The sequence below is a fragment of the Entelurus aequoreus genome, linkage group LG18 (assembly GCF_033978785.1).
Source record: "Entelurus aequoreus isolate RoL-2023_Sb linkage group LG18, RoL_Eaeq_v1.1, whole genome shotgun sequence".
Taxonomy (NCBI): Eukaryota; Metazoa; Chordata; class Actinopteri; order Syngnathiformes; family Syngnathidae; genus Entelurus; species Entelurus aequoreus.
The window spans coordinates 13,518,222-13,535,798 of record NC_084748.1 but is presented as its reverse complement, the minus strand read 5'-3'; the positions used below and the strand labels follow the sequence as shown (position 1 = coordinate 13,535,798).

The following is a 17,577-nucleotide window of genomic DNA, read 5'->3' as shown; positions in this document are numbered from 1 at the left end:
ATACCACCGTGGATGTATAACAACCCAAAAGTAAACATGCAATTATTAAAGAATATACATTTAAATAGTTACCAGGTAGAACAATGGATTGAGGAAGCGTTTTTAGACAACATCATGGTGTATACAGATGCATCAAAAACTATAAATAATAAAGTAGGAGCAGCAGCTGTTATCCCACAAGGAAACATAGTATTAAATAAAAGAATCAGCGATAAGTTATCTGTTTATACGGGGGAATTGGTTGCAATTTATATGGCAGTTAATTGGATAGAGGAAAATAAAGCAAGGAAAGCAGTCGTGTGCTCGGACTCCAGCAGTGCATTGATGAGCATAAAAACATGGCCTAAGAAACAAGGCAAGATTTAGTTGATGAAATAGTTCAGGCAATCTGCAGAATAAATAAAGTGGGAGGTGTGGTAACATTTCTCTGGGTTCCTGCTCATGTAGGAGTTGTGGGCAACAAGTTAGCAGACAGATACGCAAAACAAGCCACCACTAAAACAGAAGTAAACATGGAGATTAAGCACAGTAAAGAAGAAGTGGAGAACATCATTAAGATAGAACACAATAAAAAGTGGCAGGATAATTGGAATAAGGAAAGAAAAGGTAGAGAGTATTACAAAGTCCAGAGGAGGGTAGGTGTAATGAGAGGAGGGGGTGGAAATAGGAAGGAAGAAAACATTATTACTTAGACTGACCATACGTCCTCTTTTCCCCGGACATGTCCTCTTTTGCGGCTGTCAGGGCGGAGTTTCTTAAATGCCTCAAATGTCCGGCATTTCGAGTTAGGGTTGCGTGTATTTTCAATGTACGTTCAGGGTTAAGAAGGGGTTAAAAACAAAACAAATTGTGAAGGTGTGCGCACGCAGCAGCATTGGTGAGGGAGGGGCGGAGACAGAGAGAGTGAGAGAGTTATGATAAACGCGCATGCGTCGCCAGGCTCTGCTTTTTATCCATAGATTTATCAGATTAAATTTTTTATTATCTATAGCAAGGTTGTCAAAAGTGTGCCCCGGAGGCCATTTGCGGCCCACAGCTAATGTTTTAAAGGCCCACGGCACATTCTAAAAATACTATTAAAATAAACAAAAACATAACAAAAGTGAAATAAAAAAGCTTAAAGGTGAAGTGTAATTTAGAAAAAGTTGCAACGTTGACTAATAAAACAAAGCTGTTTTTTTTTCTTTCAAACTGTCATTGCTCAAAACATAATATTGAATCAAAATCAATGTTACTATGAATTATTGACCTATACAAGGTTCCGATTACTTCACATCAAATATTCCACTTTGAAAAATATTTTTGGTGGAAGATTTTGCATATTTTGTGTGTTTGCCATTAAAAACTTAGTTTTGTTTGACAAAAAAGGGCAAAAAACAAACAAACAAAAAAACAACATGAAAAAACCTAAAACATTTTGAAATGAGGGATAGATGTGAAGTTGATGTAGACTCCAGAGATTTAAGCATTAAATATAAAATGTATGTATGCCCTGGCACACCATTATCATCATTTCATGACCCAAGCAAAACACTTTTTACACTTTTATACTGAAATAAATACACCTACAACTTATTAAATAAAAACATAGAAAAAACTACCAGCAGCGGTAAAGTTTAGATCCATGAAGGAAAGAAGAAAGTGAATGAATGTTTATAACTGAATACATTTACATATGCATACACATTTGTTTTCTTTTTTCTTTTTAATGAATTAAGTAACGTTTATGACAACCTTTTTACAAAACACAATATAGAATGTGAGACGTAACAGGATAATGCATATATTTATAATTTTTTTTCAAAACGCTTACAAAAAAGTGGGACCCCAAACATTTACTGTGGGACCCCATTTTGAAAATTCCTAGCACCAACACTGCTGTCAACAGAGGAGAAAAAATGCTTTATTTAAATAAATATATTATTTATAAAACAAGTTTGAGTATCATTGGCAAATTTTCACCTAGTCCCGGCCTTGGCGTGCACGCATATATGTGTCCTCTTTTTGTGATTTCACAATATGGTCAGCCTGTAATATTACTAGAATGAGATTAGGACGTACATATCTAAATAGTTCATTGAAGTTGATAGGGAAACATAATACAGGACTGTGTGACTATTGCCATCAGATAGAAAGTGCAGGACATGTTTTAATACCATCCATCCATCCATCTCCCTGAGATAATCCTAATACCCACTACAACTATGGGAAATACTAAGTATACTTTGACTTTCACAAAGTGTATAATTTTTTATATTTTTTAAACATGCCTCAAAACAACAGCTACAAAAACAATGAAGACACACAGCTTCAGTCCAGAGTATACTAGGGCCTACGTCCGTGTTTTACCGGATACGTACCGCTCCGTACAGCGGCGTTTTAAAAAGTCATTCATTTTACTTTTTGAAACCCGATACCGATCATTTCCGATATTACATTTTTTAAAGCATTTATCGGCCGATAATATCGGACATCTCTAGTTATAAAGCATTATACACATATTTCAAAAACACTGGGTTAAATAAAAGAATATAGAGTAAGTAGGTGGCGGTAATGCACACCAGAAGGTGCTTGCCAACCGCCATTAAACAAAAGAAGAAGAAGAAGAAGAAGAAAAAGAAAAAGAAAGCGGAAGTGTCCACAAAGCGAGAAGAAGAAAAAGCGGAAGCGCTTCGGTGCGTGGCGCGAAAAAGTTCGGAAGTCGACAACGTCAGTAAGTAAAGTTCTTTTGGTCGACATTGTCCTGAAGTAAATGACATGTTATTTTCAATTGGAATCACACTTATTACCTACAATGTGACAAAAAAATGTCTAATGTTCCCCGTGTGTCAATCATTTGTCGACCCCTCACCGACGTGGCGTCAAGTACCTGGCAAGCTAGCCAAAGTAACGGTGGTAATAATTCACTTGTTTTATATAACAATTCACGTTGCAGTAAATCACATAAATGTGGGAGGTAAGACTTTATTGAAATGTTTTTTTTAAAAGTTTAAATCATTTATTTAAATGATGCATGCATCTGTGTGAATTTTTTAAAATATAATTGGTTTACATGAAACAAGTATCATGACAATAAGCTATCCATACACTTGGGTAAACCGGAATCCATCCTATTTGGGTCCCAAATCAACCTTAAGAAAGTCAATGACTTCACTATAAAAGTGGGTGACATTGTTATCACCAGGAAAGATGAGGTCACCTACCTAGGTTCCATTCTAGAGGCTAATCTTTCCTGTGATAAAATGGCAACCAAGGTAATCAATAAGGTCAACCAACCAACGAACAAGATTTCTCTACAGAATCTCCTCTCTGGTCAACAAAAGCACCATGAAGATTCTAGCGGGAACTCTCATTCAACCCTCTTTCGATTACGCATGCACCTCCTGGTACCCCAGCACCTCCAAAACCCCCAAATCTAGACTCCAAACATTCCAGAACAAGCTAGTCAGATTACTTCTAGACCTCCACCCCAGATCACACCTCACTCCTACCCACTTTTCCAAAGTGGGCTGGCTCAGGGTGGAGGACAGAGTAAAACAACTTGCACTGAGCCTAGTCTATAAAATCCGCTACACCTCCCTGATACCGAAGTACATGTCAAACTACTTCCTTAACGTAAATGACCGCCATAACCACAACACCAGAGGGAGCTCCACTGACCACGTTAAACCCAGATTCCGAACTAACAAAGGTCTTAACTCATTCTGTTTCTACGCCACATCAATATGGAATGCACTCCCAACAGGTGTAAAAGAAAGGGCATCTCTATCCTCCTTCAAAACTGAACTAAAAGTACACCTCCAGGCAACTTCAACCCTAAACTAACACCCTCCCCGGATTGTTAATAATCAAATGTAAACAATCAAAGGTAGATACTTTTTCTTATGCTTGCTGATCTCTCTCTCTCTCTCCATGTCCACTTCTTGCTGTACATATCCTACCAAGTCAGACCTACATTGTTTCAATGTCCATTTCTCTGATGATACAATTGTTGATGACTGAAGTGTTGTTAACAACCAAACCTACCCCCTCCCCCTCCACATCCCACACCCCGGATTGTAAATAATGTAAATAATTCAATGTATATACCCTGATGATTATCTAGTGTGATGACTGTATTATGATGATAGTATATATCTGTATCATTAATCAATTTAAGTGGACCCCGACTTAAACAAGTTGAAAAACTTATTCGGGTGTTACCATTTGGTGGTCAATTGTACGGAATATGTACTTCACTGTGCAATCTACTAATAAAAGTCTCAATCAATCAATGTTCAGCAGCTGCTTCTGACAACACGTCAAACATGCTAACCCATTTGAAGCGTCACCACCGCATTCAAGCAGCTTCTCCTCGGCGAGTCAAGCAGGGCTTAAGCAATAACAAATGTTTTTATAGCAGCAGATTTAAGACCATATTGCGTTAACTAGATTTTGACCCACTTCTATGGTGGAAGAACAATAAGACCATATCCTCTTACTGCCAAGTTAGCCAGGCTGGGTGAGGAAAAGAAAAGTTAATCTGAGGCTGAGTTGACTTGAAACTGTTTGTTGCACTTTTTATATGTAGAAGAAAAGTTTTGTCATTTTATTTAATCTGAGCAACAACTTGAGGAAGTTTAATGTTGATTAACGTGGACCCCGACTTAAACAAGTTGAAAAACTTATTCGGGTGTTACCATTTAGTGGTCAGTTGTACGGAATATGTACTGTACTGTGCAATCTACTAATAAAAGTCTCAATCAAACAAAAAAAAGCACTTTATATGTAGAAAGGTTTTATTAAGAAACCATTCTGAGCCTTATCTTATTTAGTTTTTATTTTATATATGTTGACCACATTAACTCTGGCAAGGGGCCGTGTGTATATGTATGTTATGCCATTGTTTACAAATTTGGTAAATAAATAACCCAAAAACGTATATTTTGTTGTTTTCTTACTGTACCGAAAATGAACCGAACCGTGACCTCTAAACCGAGGTATGAACCGAATTTTTTTCAAACATGGCGGAAATGTACAAGATACTGCGGTAGTAAACCGTAGGGATGCAATGATATTCGCTATAATCCTGCACGGGACAGTCCGCCTTTAGTTTAAAAAAAAAAATCGTAATATTAATTGAGATCGGATGATATGTAAACATTAATCATGATCTTTTTTTTTTTGGGCCATATGGCCCAGCGGTACCTGCACTGCAACCTGATGATTTCCCCATTGTGGGAAGAACAAAGTCTATCCTATCCTATAAATGTATAACTTGTATTAAAATAGGGATTCCAATGAACATTTTACTCACCGTAAATTTTTTGCTGGGGAGTTTTGTCGAGCGTAAACTTGCCAGATTTTGTCGAAGCTTTGTAGCATAAATACTTACCTAATCTGAAAGTTTTGATTTTCTGAATAAACTAGGATGCAATTGAAATCTGACAACAGCGGTCCGGTGGAGATCCAGCCGTACCGAGAAGCAGAGCTTCACCCGTATGTCCTGTCACATGTTCCTGACAAGATGATGACGGGTCTCTTTTTTTTCCCAGATTGTTTGTAATGTGCACAGTCGTGGATAATAGAGAAGTCATCATCATCCTCAGCGATGATGAAGATGACTTCCTGGAAATGTCCTCCGGCGAACCGTCAGTTCTCCTTATGGAAACGGAGGGCGTTCCCAGTAAGGGTAATTGACGTCCCCACTGTGGTAATTTCTCTTGTATGCAGTTGGGTCACCAAGTAGTCTCAATTTCCTGTGTTGCAGACCTTACGCTGTCTCCCAGTAAGATAAACGAAGACTTGATCGTCACCTTTGCCCGTCCTGCTGAACTTTTACCGCACGCGCGCTACGACTGCCCCATACACCCTTTCACGTGAGGACATTATCCTCACCGCACAGTAAAGTGAATACTTATTTGTTTATCCACTGCACACATCCTGTCTTCTTTCATCCTCAGAGCTTCAGACAACTGTGTGGCTCCTGTGTCCGGGAACCAGAACAAGTGCGAGCAGTGCTTCTGCTATATCTGTGACAAGCCGGCGTCGACGGTATGTGAGTGTAACAGTAGCTGTTCTGCGTTTTATGTCACATGTAGTGAGGCACACACAGGAGTTGAGTCGTGGAGGATTTATTCACCTTTTTTTGATAGGAACAAAAAGAATAGGGCGTCACACACAGTACACAGGATTTCTCTCCACAGCTCCAAGCGTCAGTGCTCACTCTAGCTCATGAATTCAATTATTTATGCTTACATGTGGAAATAATAATAATGATGATAAATAAAATAATAATAATAAAAATAATAAAAGGCAAATAAAGCATAAAAGTCTCAAATTAATTAAATAAAAAACAATACCGTATTTTTCGGACTATAAGTCGCAGTTTTTTTTTCATAGTTTGGCCGGGGGTGTGACTTATACTCAGGAGCGACTTATGTGTGAAATTATTAACACATTACTGTAAAATATAAAATAATATTATTTAGCTCATTCACGTAAGAGACTAGACGTATAAGATTTCATGGGATTTAGCGATTAGGAGTGACAGATTGTTTGGTAAACGTATAGCATGTTCTATGTGTTAGTTATTTGAATGACCATATGTTACGTTAACATACGTTAAATTTTTTTTTTTTTTAGAAATGGTTACTGTTACGATATACTGTATGATGCAAATATGATTTTTTTTTATTTATGTAAAAAATAAATGAATGTATGGTTAACACTGTACACAACCATTCACATTGACATTCAGTATGTGCGTTTGCATTGAAGACAATTGAGTTTTCAATGAACCTAACATAAGTGCTTTTGTTGACAATGAATACAATTGCCTCTTCACTGGACTTGCAGTCATACTTGCCGACCTGTATATTGTAGCGTTTCAGAAGAGTTAGTGCTGCAAGGGGTTCTGGGTATTTGTTCTGTTGTGTTACGGTGCGGATGTTCTCCCGATATGTGTTTGTCATTCTTGTTTGGTGTGGGTTCACAGTGTGGCGCATATTTGTAACAGTGTTAAAGTTGTTTATACGGCAACCCTCAGTGTGACCTGTATGGCTGTTGATCAAGTATGCATTGCATTCACTTGTGTGTGTAAAAGCCGCATATATTATGTGACTGGGCCGGCACGCTGTTTGTATGGAGGAAAAGCGGACGCGACGACAGGTTGTAGAGGACGCTAAAGCCAGTGCCTTTAAGGCACGCCCCCAATATTGTTGTCCGGGTGGAAATCGGGAGAATGGTTGCCCCGAGAGATTTTCGGGAGGGGCACTGAAATTCGGGAGTCTCCCGGGAAAATCGGGAGGGTTGGCAAGTATGCTTGCAGTACGTGTTGCTGGAGCGGCCACAGGAACATCCATGGTTCTTTGCTGTGAAACCTGAACTAAAAGTTTTGTTGACTTTGCTTTTTGCTGACAGTGTTAATTGGTGCAGTGTTTATGCCTAGCTTGTGTTTTGGGACTTGTGTGTGTTTTACAGTGTGAAAAGTGGCAACTGAGCCAAGCGTGCCACTGCAACAGCCACAAGAAGAGCGACGTCTGGAACGGCCTCCGAAACTGCTTGCTGCTGGGCCAACTGGAGGCCTTCAAGTTCACCCTGTCTGAAATTGACTGCAAACTCCGACATGCAGGTACCCCTCTACTTCCCAAAGTTCACCGGTGTGTCCTTCATGTCACCGAATGCCTCCAACAGAGACGCTGTTGCGGAGCTTCAAAGTCCAGCTTAAAGACAAATACAAGGTGTACCTTCAGGGCAAGCTTGCGGGCGATGGCCTCGTACAAGAGTGAGTGACACCTTTTTACGCTCACCCACTGTGTAACTCAGTACATTTAGACAGGACCTTGGCTCTTTTTCCTTCCAGCTACAACCCCGTGTACGAGTGTGTGTCAGCGTTCTTGAAGGTAGCGGACAATCAAGACGACAGAGTTGCGGCCGTCATGAGGCTGGGAGCAGCGGAGTTGTTTATTCCACACCTACAACTTGCGCGGTAAAAAAGCACGCGCATCCATCTGAGATCCAATACTTTAAATTGACACCTTCAGAGAGGTATTTATTGAAGTGTGTCACTGTACTCGTGACTCGTACAGTTTCTAATACTTGACCTCATTAAGCTAAATGAAAAGATCCATTAATTAAGAAACTGTTCTTGCACTGGATATTTTTCCATATACCTAATAAATTGGTGTGTGGATTAACGTTCCACCCTACAAAATAATATAAGTATGTATTTATGAGTCCTGCTGATATCGTAGCGGTATCTTATCAGAACTGAAATAATTGTATTGGGACGCTCCCCCACCGCAGTGTGATCAAAAACATTTCTTGATTATTCCCATTGTCTATGCAGGCCTTCCTCTTGTAAGCAATCCTTCGCTAGCATCACCAACACCAAAGAGCAGCTAATGCAAAGGTAGTGAACCGTCTTGTGTGGCACTCTTAAACATATGTACTCATCCAAGTGTGTGTGTGTCGCTCTCAGGGTGGTATCGTCGGTGCGGAAGCAGATGGTGATGGCTGATTTCGCACCAGGTTTCTGCCAGAAACTGGAAGATTTTTACAGAAAGTTGCATCTCCCACCTGAGCTGAGGAACAGGTGTGTCTCTCCGTTTCTCCACTTTCACACCTCTCAGATTTGTGTGTAACGGCACTGCAACTGTGCGTGTTGCAGCCTGAGTGTGCGTCCTTGGGACGACATCCTGCTAGTATCCGTGTTGAAGGGACAAAACGTGCAGGGAGTGCGCACCAACAGAGGCAAGAAGGACTCCCTGTTGGAGGACATGGATGTGATTCTACTGAGGGTGGAACGACTCCTGCAAGAGAACAGGTACTCTGGAGTTCAGCTATCGCAGACTCAATGTGTGCATACAGTAAATGCTCCATTATTCGACTCATTCACCAAGAGGAAGGAGCATTGATTGGAAGCAGGTGATACAGTATTTGAAGAGAGGGTTTTGAGTTTCTTAAACATGGAAACTCATAACAAACATTTTAAAGCACCTGCAGAGCTGGATAATTTGAATGATTGTGGCTTACAGTTCAACTTTGAATTGAAAATCTCAGAAAATGTAAGGTTTAAAAGACTAAGGATGATCAGGATTATTACAAATTTGGGCTTGCAAGTTATAAATTAATATCACAGATTAATTTCACTTTTGAAGTTAGTTGCTGACAAGAATGGACTTTTACACCATATTCTAATTTTGAGTTTAACCTGTAAAAGAGTTAAAATCTGGGTTCAGGAAAACATGCACCTTTTTTTTTTTTACTACAATTGAACAATCACCTACTGAAAATGCAAACTTTTGACCACAAATTTAGTCGCTGCTCGGTGACATTCATCTAGTGGCAGATGTGAACTGGGGCTGCCCGCCTTGGAGCCAGTCCGAATCTGTTTCTCGTCATGCTCATCTATAAATAAGAAGGCATTTATTTCCATTAAAAAAGTAAAAGTGCTAAAATGAGAGGCGGCGTTGGTACCTGTTGTATTCAGATGACTTTCTCGCGTTACTGCTGCTGGGATTAAATAGGCGCGGTTAAAAACGCAACTTTCATTTACAATTATTGCATGCTGTGTGTTCAAATCTTTCAGCATATTGCTCGCATTGCCTCCTCTTGATGAACTAGCTGCCTTTTAATTTTTACAAGTAGCGCTGTTGCAATCTTTTCTTGTAAAATGTGGTCAACTGTGGAGCGTTTGTTGCGCCCGGGCTCCGCCATTTTGAGATCAGACGTCACTACGCAACGTCATCCCCACCCAGAAGGATCAATAAGAGAACCGTTTGAATGAATGCCGAGCAATTCCAAGGAATTGACACACTGGGAGCCGGTTCTGAACAAGAACCGTTTTTTCTATTCCCATCCCTAATCCAGCCCCTCAGCGACCCTGAATGAATATACTTTCTTGGCAGAAGAAATATGTTGTGGCCCGACCTTGCGCTGTGGGGTCTCTGTTGGCGTTTGGGCTTGCTGGCGGGCTGGCGCTGGCTGGTCTCCGTGATCCTGTTGGCGTGTGGTTGCTGGTCGCGTTTTTTTTGATCGCTTTGATTTCATTGGGTGGTGCTGGCTGTCTGGGGGTGTTGTGGCTGCTGTTTCTGCTGCCGTTTGTTTGTGGTGTGGGCGCCCGTGGCTGCTGGGTCTAGTGCAGGGAGGTGGCTGACTGGTGGCAGCGCGCTCGCGTGGTGGTTGTCGGGGCTGACAAACTGTTTATATGTAGGTATGTATGTATATATATATGTGTATGTGTGTGTATGTATATGTTTATGTATATAGATATGTATGTATATTTCTGGGGGTACGTTCTGGGCCTGCCTGTCGGGTGGGGGTCGGCGCCTCAGGCTACTGCATCCGGACTGCGTGTCTGGAGCTCCTGGGTCCCACCGTCCATCCCTTCCGGGTGCCTGTCTTGGTTGGGGCCTGCTGGGTCTGGTCCCTGCGTGTACTGTGGTAGTTTGGTGCTGCAGGGTATTCCGAAGTGCTGCGAGTCGGCCAGTTGTTGGGGTAGCGACCTTGTGTGTCAGCATGTCTGTGATCTTCTTTTAATTTTTTTAATTTATTTTTTTAAATAGATTTATTTATTTATTCTTATTTTTTAATGTATTTTATTAATATTATTATTATTATTATTATTTATTTATTTATTTTATTTATTTATTTATTTTCCCCTACCTCAGGGGGGGACTCGGCGGGGCGGTTGCTGGTTGTTCCATCTCCATCGTTGGGGTCCCTGCGGGTGGGGTGGGTGGTTCCCGTGGCCCCGTGCTGGGTGGTCCTGTGGCGGCCGGCTTGGGTGGGGTGGCCGTGGGCTGGCCTCGCCGGGCTCTCCGGGGGTGGGGGGCGGCTCATGGGGGCCCGGTTGCCTGTGGGGCGGGGGAGGTCTTCCCGTCCGGTTGCGGGGGGTCTCCGGGCCCCTCGGGGGTGGCGTCCCGCATTTTCTGTCCGTGTGGGGTGTGGTCTCTCGCTGGCTTGGGGTCTGGCTGCCCCCTGCTTTTCTCGTGCCTTGTCCTCTGCCGGGTGCATCTGTCTGCGGCCTGCTGCAGGCCCTTGTGGGCGGCGCGGTGGGCCAGGCTCTGGGGTTCCTGTCGCTGTCCGGCTTGGCTGCGTGGGGGCTGTGGTCCCTGGTTCCCTGGGCACCACACCTGCTGTTTATGGGATGGGCTCTCGGGGAGGCTGGGGCCGTACTCTGGCTCCCGCACACACTGGGAGTCAAATGTATTGTACATGCAAATTCACATATACTCACATACATACATACACACATACATAGGTACCTACGCTCCCACATACATATACAAATACAGTACATATTTACACACTCAAAGTTCGTACATCCACACGCACACTCATTATACAAACATACTGTATACACATACGGTACATATACATTCACTATAAAAACATACATATACCGGTACACATACTGTACATATACACTCACTGTACAAACACACACATACACATACTGTACATATACATTCACTGTACAAACACACATACTGTATACGCATACTGTACATATGCATTCACTGTACAAACACACACATACACATTCTATACATATACATTCACTGTACAAACACACATATACACATACATTCACTGTACAAGCACACATATACACATACTGTACATATACAAGTACATATGCACACATAAGCTCATGCACATAATCACGTTTCATCAAACATATATTAACGTTGTTGCCCTAGGGTAAACTGGGTATAAGACATGGCACACTGACAAAGCTTAACCTATTGTTACTATAACAATCTACAAGGTTAATGTAGGTTGCTTCTCTTTCTTCCCCTCCATTTTTCTGCATTCTTTCGAATCTCAAGTTATCATTACGTATTTGTATTGTTGCATTTGAACAATTGTATTGTTGATAATAAAGGTAAAGTGTTGGTATTGTTTATTATCAATAGCACTATTTCTATTGGTATTCATATTGCTCCATTTTTAGTGTAATAATGCTCATTATCATTTCTGTATTATTTTTTATTTTATTTTGCTTATATTTGCTTATTTGCTATTACTTTTACCATCATATTTTTACATGTCGTATTTGCTGATGTTGCTCTGTTGTTGTTGTTGTGTTTGCTGTTGTTGTTTTTGTCTCTCTGTCTAATCCCCCTCTTGTCCCCACAATTCCCCCCTCCGTCTTAGTTTTTTTCTCTTTCTATCCCCTCCTGCTCCGGCCCGGCTGCACCAAATGATAATATCAATACATTTAATAAAGTCAAAATACAAATAAGGCAACAAGAGAAGTATCCTACACTTCTCTTTTGTAAAGTAAATCTGAACAGCCGATATGGGCATCTACATCAACTATATGATTTGCCTGAGATGCTGGGCAGGACATAAAAAAAAAATATATATATTGTATAATAATGTGCTTTTTTTATTTGAGTATTTAAATATATTTAACTTATTCAGTCTTAATTTGTAAAGTTTAAGTGTTGTTTTGTAATGACAGAGAAAAACGTATGTTAATGCGAGGTCACGCAAATTCACTTCCTGTTGACATTCTTTGGAGTATCAATCCATTGCTGTGCTAAGACAGCACAGCCTGTAGGTGCACAATTGAATATCATAGTTGCTCAGACAGTAATGTGTTTATATTGGGGGATGTCATTTTTTTTTTTTTAATGGAGAAAGATGTTAATGTCTCTTGTATTGATATTATTTAAGCTAGCGACCGCTAGCTTGCACCCTCAATAAATGAGCAGGTACCTTCTTGTTGTACAATACTAAGACTTTCAAAGTATACAGAATAGCGCCACTTATCGCTAGCTGGCAACTAGAGCGCTATTCGCTAGCTATCTTAAATGCTAAGATTAATACAATACAGTATAATTATTTATTCATGTCTTTCTTTCAAACTTGCAAGGCACAGTGAGAAGGGTGGCCATGGCGCTGCCATTTATAAACCAATGTTAATGTGCATTTAAAGATGCTCAAGTTTGTGAAAATGCAGGTGGAATGAAAAAAAAAAGAAGTAATCAACAAAAAGGTTCCCACACCCCTGCAGTACATTTGGGGTGACAGACCTCTGATTTAGAACAACGTCTCTTAACCTTTTTAATCTTCGGGCCCAAACTTCCCAGTACAGAGAGGGTTGGGGCCCACCGAAATACTGAATTAGTAATCTTACTCTAGATTTTAATCGTGTTCAATTACTATATCTAACCATACTTGGAATTCATCAAATAATAACCTTTTCAAGTGATATAAAACCATAATCAGCCTTAGACTTAGACAGACTTTAATGATACACTAGGGAAATTGTTCCACATAGTATCTCAGTTGCAAAAGATGGAAAGGATAAGGATGGAAAGGATAATGCACACAAGGGCAAAAAAAGAGGGCTAAAACAAAGTAGATGAAAAATGTACCACAGTAGCAATATGAAATATAATATAATATATCAGTATATATTTTATACTGTATATAAAATATGTAAATATTACATATATATTATATACCGTATTTTTCGGACTATAAGTCGCAGTTTTTTTTATAGTTTGTCCGGGGGTGCGACTTATACTCAGGAGCGACTTATGTGTGAAATTATTAACACATTACCGTAAAATATCAAATATTATTTAGCTCATTCATGTAAGAGACTAGACGTATAAGATTTCATGGGATTTAGCGATTAGGAGTGACAGATTGTTTGGTAAACGTATAGCATGTTCTATATGTTATAGTTATTTGAATGACTCTTACCATAATATGTTACGTTAACATACCAGGCACGTTCTCAGTTGGTTATTTATGCGTCATATAACGTACACTTATTCAGCCTGTTGTTCACTATTCTTTATTTATTTTAAATTGCCTTTCAAATGTCTATTCTTGGTGTTGGATTTTATCAAATAAATTTCCCCAAAAAATGCGACTTATACTCCAGTGCGACTTATGTTTTTTTCCTTCTTTATTATGCATTTTCGGCAGGTGCGACTTATACTCCAGAGCGACTTATACTCCGAAAAATACGGTATATATTATGTTTGCCAGACCTAAGCATGTCAAACAAGGCTTAGGTCCGGCGGATTACAGAAATAAAATTAATAGCAGGTTGGAGAGGCTCCAGCCATCCCTGCATCCTCTGAGAGGGACAAGCGGTAGAAAAATGGATGGATGGATGATATAATTGAATATATTGCAAAAGAAGGGAGTCATAGAAAAATATGAAAAATACATTTACATATAATTATGCCTTTTGGTGAGAGTTTGCACCAATTACATCATAATTTTTGAGCTTAGGAAACCTTTCTCCGTTAATTTTGGTCCATACTTCTTCTGCATTTTCCACTGCAGCCCACAGCAGGAAAAGTGATGTTTTTTGGCGGCCCCCTAGGGCGCGCTCTCAATTACCACCTTATTTAAGATATGTGCGCATCACTTATCGGCAGGTTCAGAGAGTTGAGCCGCTACCTTCGAGCCGTCCAGACCGATCAGCCCAAACCGTAAGTGCGATGTTGCTTCCAAACACCACATGGCGGCGCCTTGTTGACCCCCCACTTGTCTGTTGCCTACACAGCTTCCTGCTGCTGAAGGACCTCATCCCTTTCTTCATGTGCTTGGAGGGCGACTTCTCGGCGGTGCTCACGCCTGTCTTCCTGCTAGTGAATGGGCCCGCCTCGCGCCTCACGCCACAGATCTTCCAGTGGTACCTCCGCATGTTCAGCACGGCGATGGCGCCCAAGTGGACCATCAGCCAGACGTGCGAGCTCTGCCCGTTTATGGACGTGTGGAGTCCAATCAAAGGTCAGGGAAGTTTCGCTGTCACCTCCCTGATGTAGTCTTCCAAAAGTTGACCCCTCTGATTTAGGTGCGCAGCCACTGTCATGTTTGGAACTGGTCCGCTTTGCACTCAAGGTGCATCGATGCTGCCCAGCTGTCCTCATGAATGTGAGTCTGCACCTTACCTATCACATGATTCGAGTTTGATCACCTTTACATATTTTAAGAAATTTGCATGTTCACGCAGTCTGAATGTTGGATCCATTTGCTTCAAATTGTCTGTGGGGCAGTCACCAGTCATCCAGAACCCAGTCTGGGGTTCCTGAAAGTAGGTTTTTCCTCTACAGTTACTTTTATTCACTTGAGCATCTGCTTCATTTTGGTCTCCTTTCCGTCCTTTTCATCCAGGAAGCTGTCCATGTTGTGAATTCCATCATGGATGAGTCCGGCAACAATGTACAGATACCGCCTAACTTTGTGTCGGTACGAACATGACATCCCAGCTGTAGGATACCTTTCAGTTAAAGTTGATCTCATAAGACAAAGTAAGTGTGTGTGTGTGTGTGTGTGTGTGTGTGTGTGTGTGTGTGTGTGTGTGTGTGTGTGAGTGCAGCAGTACCAGGATCAGGCCATGTTGCTGCTGGTCACCGGGGCATTGGCTCGAGTTATCGACTGCCCCGACCTGAATCCAGTCATTCCCATTCTGTGCACCTGTAAGGTTAGTCTAAACACGTCTTAGACTCTGTTGTACTAGTAAGCATTTTGCCCCTATGGAGGTTTCACAAAGTGCATCATGAGACCGTTGAAAGTTCTGTCTAAAGAGTTTGTGGTAAGCTGTGATCTGATGTTTGTATGGCAGAAAAACCAGTGGGCTCTCCGCTGGCTATGGAGTACCCTGCTGCCCATCAATAGCCACAATGTAGTCATCGCGAAGATCTATTATGAGCTGATAACCCTCAGAGGTAGGATAGTACACACTGCATGCATATTATTGTGTATTATATGGCATTTTTAACATTATGGCCACAGGAATACAGATCTAAAATATCTTCTTTCCTATTTTATTTTCTAAATCTTGTATAAGCATGCTTTTATTTCATTTCAATAAAACTTAACTATGAATAGGTGTTCACTGCCAGAATTGTGTGCAGACAAGGGATGGGTACTGAATTTAGTACTTCAAAAGGCACTGACCAAATTCCATTGGTTCTACCGGGTACCGATTCTCGTAAATCAAACTATGCCATATCCTGCTACCTTTGTTGCACGTGATGTCATGTCCAATTGCAGACTAAACACTGGCTCAGGGTCAGGGTAACAATCACTTGAGCAGCACTCAGGGCAACTCAGCCAAACTCCCTAATAAGTAATGTTGCGATTTTAATTGACAATAAAGCAAGTATGCTTAAACACTCAAATGTAAAGTAAGGCTGCACTCTTCCAAAATGCGCTAGATTGATGCTAATTTATTAATTTATCCAATTATAATTGGATTTGCCATAGACAGGCTACTATTAGCGATTTTAACCCCTCCAAATTTGGTAATTACAACTAGGATGAAACAATCAGACTGCTGGTGTATAATAAGTACAATAGTACACACACTTTGTAGGGCACTACATAACACATTCAGCTTCATAAAATAAGCTACTTTCTAGTTAGAAAACATACCATAGCTAGCCAATACAGTACTGTAAGTGCAACTGCATTGCAAATGACTGAAATGTAATATAAAACAAGATGTAACAACTGGACAACACAGTTATTCGGATCAGCTAATAACATTTATTAACACACACAAAAGTACCAAAAATTGGTACCGTGGAGTACCGGTATCGATTCCCATACATCAGGAATTGGTACCGTATCGGTTTAAATGTGGTCAGTGCCCATCCCTAGTGCAGACTAAGGGGCATGGCGCAAAATCAAATTACTACTGGATATGCAGCTTGTGTAAGAGCTTAAAAAAACTAAGGGCAACTTGACCACATGATGGAGAATGCCACGCAACTGAACCGTTATTAGTACCAGTGTTACATTGCGTTGGGGTGGCCTTTAGTATATACAGTATTGTTAAACCAAATGGCTTCAGAAATCACAAAAGGTTATTTTATGCCTGACAGATGTCTCTTCGCTCTTTGCAGTAAACACTAAAAAGCGTGTTCCTGACAAGCCTCTGTTTCCTGCCGCCAAGGACTGGGACCAGTAAGTGCTGTTGTGTCCTGGTGACAATTATAGCAGGTGGCTATGTGTTTAAAGCTGGTCACGACTTGTAGTCCAACCTTACTGCATGACCTCTACAAAAAAAATCAGAACCCCTTTGTTCCACATGCCCATGCCAGCATTTGCTGCATTTCATTCTAGCTGCCTGCAGTTGACCGACCTCCTCCCTTTGATCTTGGCCTTTGAAGGCGACTTCCCCGCAGCGCTCAACAATTTATTCCCGCCAGGGAATGGACCCGTTTTACGCCTCACACCGCACACCTTCCAGTTTTACCTCCAAATGTTCAAAACGGCAAATGCACCCATGTTGGCCTGGTCGCATAGGTTCGAGCTCTGCACAGTCAAAGGCCAGTGGCATCCGATCAGAGGTCAGGACAGCTTTTATTGTGACCTCATTAGGGGTGTAACGGTACACAAAAATTTCGGTTCGGTACGTACCTCGGTTTAGAGGTCACTGTTCGGTTCATTTTCGGTACAGTAAGAAAGCAACAAAATATACATTTTTTGGTTATTTATTTACCAAATTTGTAAACAATGGCTTTATCCTTTTAACATTGGGAACACTATAATAATTCTGCCCACTTTAATCAACATTAAACTGCCTCAAGTTGTTGCTCAGATGAAATA

At 40.9% G+C, this 17,577-nt stretch overlaps 1 protein-coding gene across 1 annotated transcript in view; it reads left to right on the top strand.

Annotated features, from left to right (window-relative positions):
- Nucleotides 1-2,572: 2,572 nt before the first annotated feature.
- Nucleotides 2,573-17,577, top strand: part of LOC133633513 (uncharacterized) — a 34,678-nt gene continuing 19,673 nt past the window's right edge. The window contains exons 1-19 of the mRNA XM_062026054.1: nucleotides 2,573-2,713; nucleotides 5,535-5,671; nucleotides 5,750-5,858; nucleotides 5,943-6,033; nucleotides 7,462-7,612; nucleotides 7,675-7,765; nucleotides 7,844-7,969; nucleotides 8,330-8,392; nucleotides 8,462-8,575; nucleotides 8,651-8,806; nucleotides 14,397-14,450; nucleotides 14,525-14,751; nucleotides 14,816-14,895; nucleotides 14,975-15,055; nucleotides 15,136-15,210; nucleotides 15,341-15,445; nucleotides 15,587-15,689; nucleotides 16,872-16,932; nucleotides 17,092-17,318. Of these exons, the coding sequence (XP_061882038.1) occupies nucleotides 5,545-5,671; nucleotides 5,750-5,858; nucleotides 5,943-6,033; nucleotides 7,462-7,612; nucleotides 7,675-7,765; nucleotides 7,844-7,969; nucleotides 8,330-8,392; nucleotides 8,462-8,575; nucleotides 8,651-8,806; nucleotides 14,397-14,450; nucleotides 14,525-14,751; nucleotides 14,816-14,895; nucleotides 14,975-15,055; nucleotides 15,136-15,210; nucleotides 15,341-15,445; nucleotides 15,587-15,689; nucleotides 16,872-16,932; nucleotides 17,092-17,318 (2,041 nt within the window). The 5' untranslated portion in view covers nucleotides 2,573-2,713; nucleotides 5,535-5,544. The remainder of the gene's footprint in view (nucleotides 2,714-5,534; nucleotides 5,672-5,749; nucleotides 5,859-5,942; nucleotides 6,034-7,461; nucleotides 7,613-7,674; nucleotides 7,766-7,843; nucleotides 7,970-8,329; nucleotides 8,393-8,461; nucleotides 8,576-8,650; nucleotides 8,807-14,396; nucleotides 14,451-14,524; nucleotides 14,752-14,815; nucleotides 14,896-14,974; nucleotides 15,056-15,135; nucleotides 15,211-15,340; nucleotides 15,446-15,586; nucleotides 15,690-16,871; nucleotides 16,933-17,091; nucleotides 17,319-17,577) is intronic.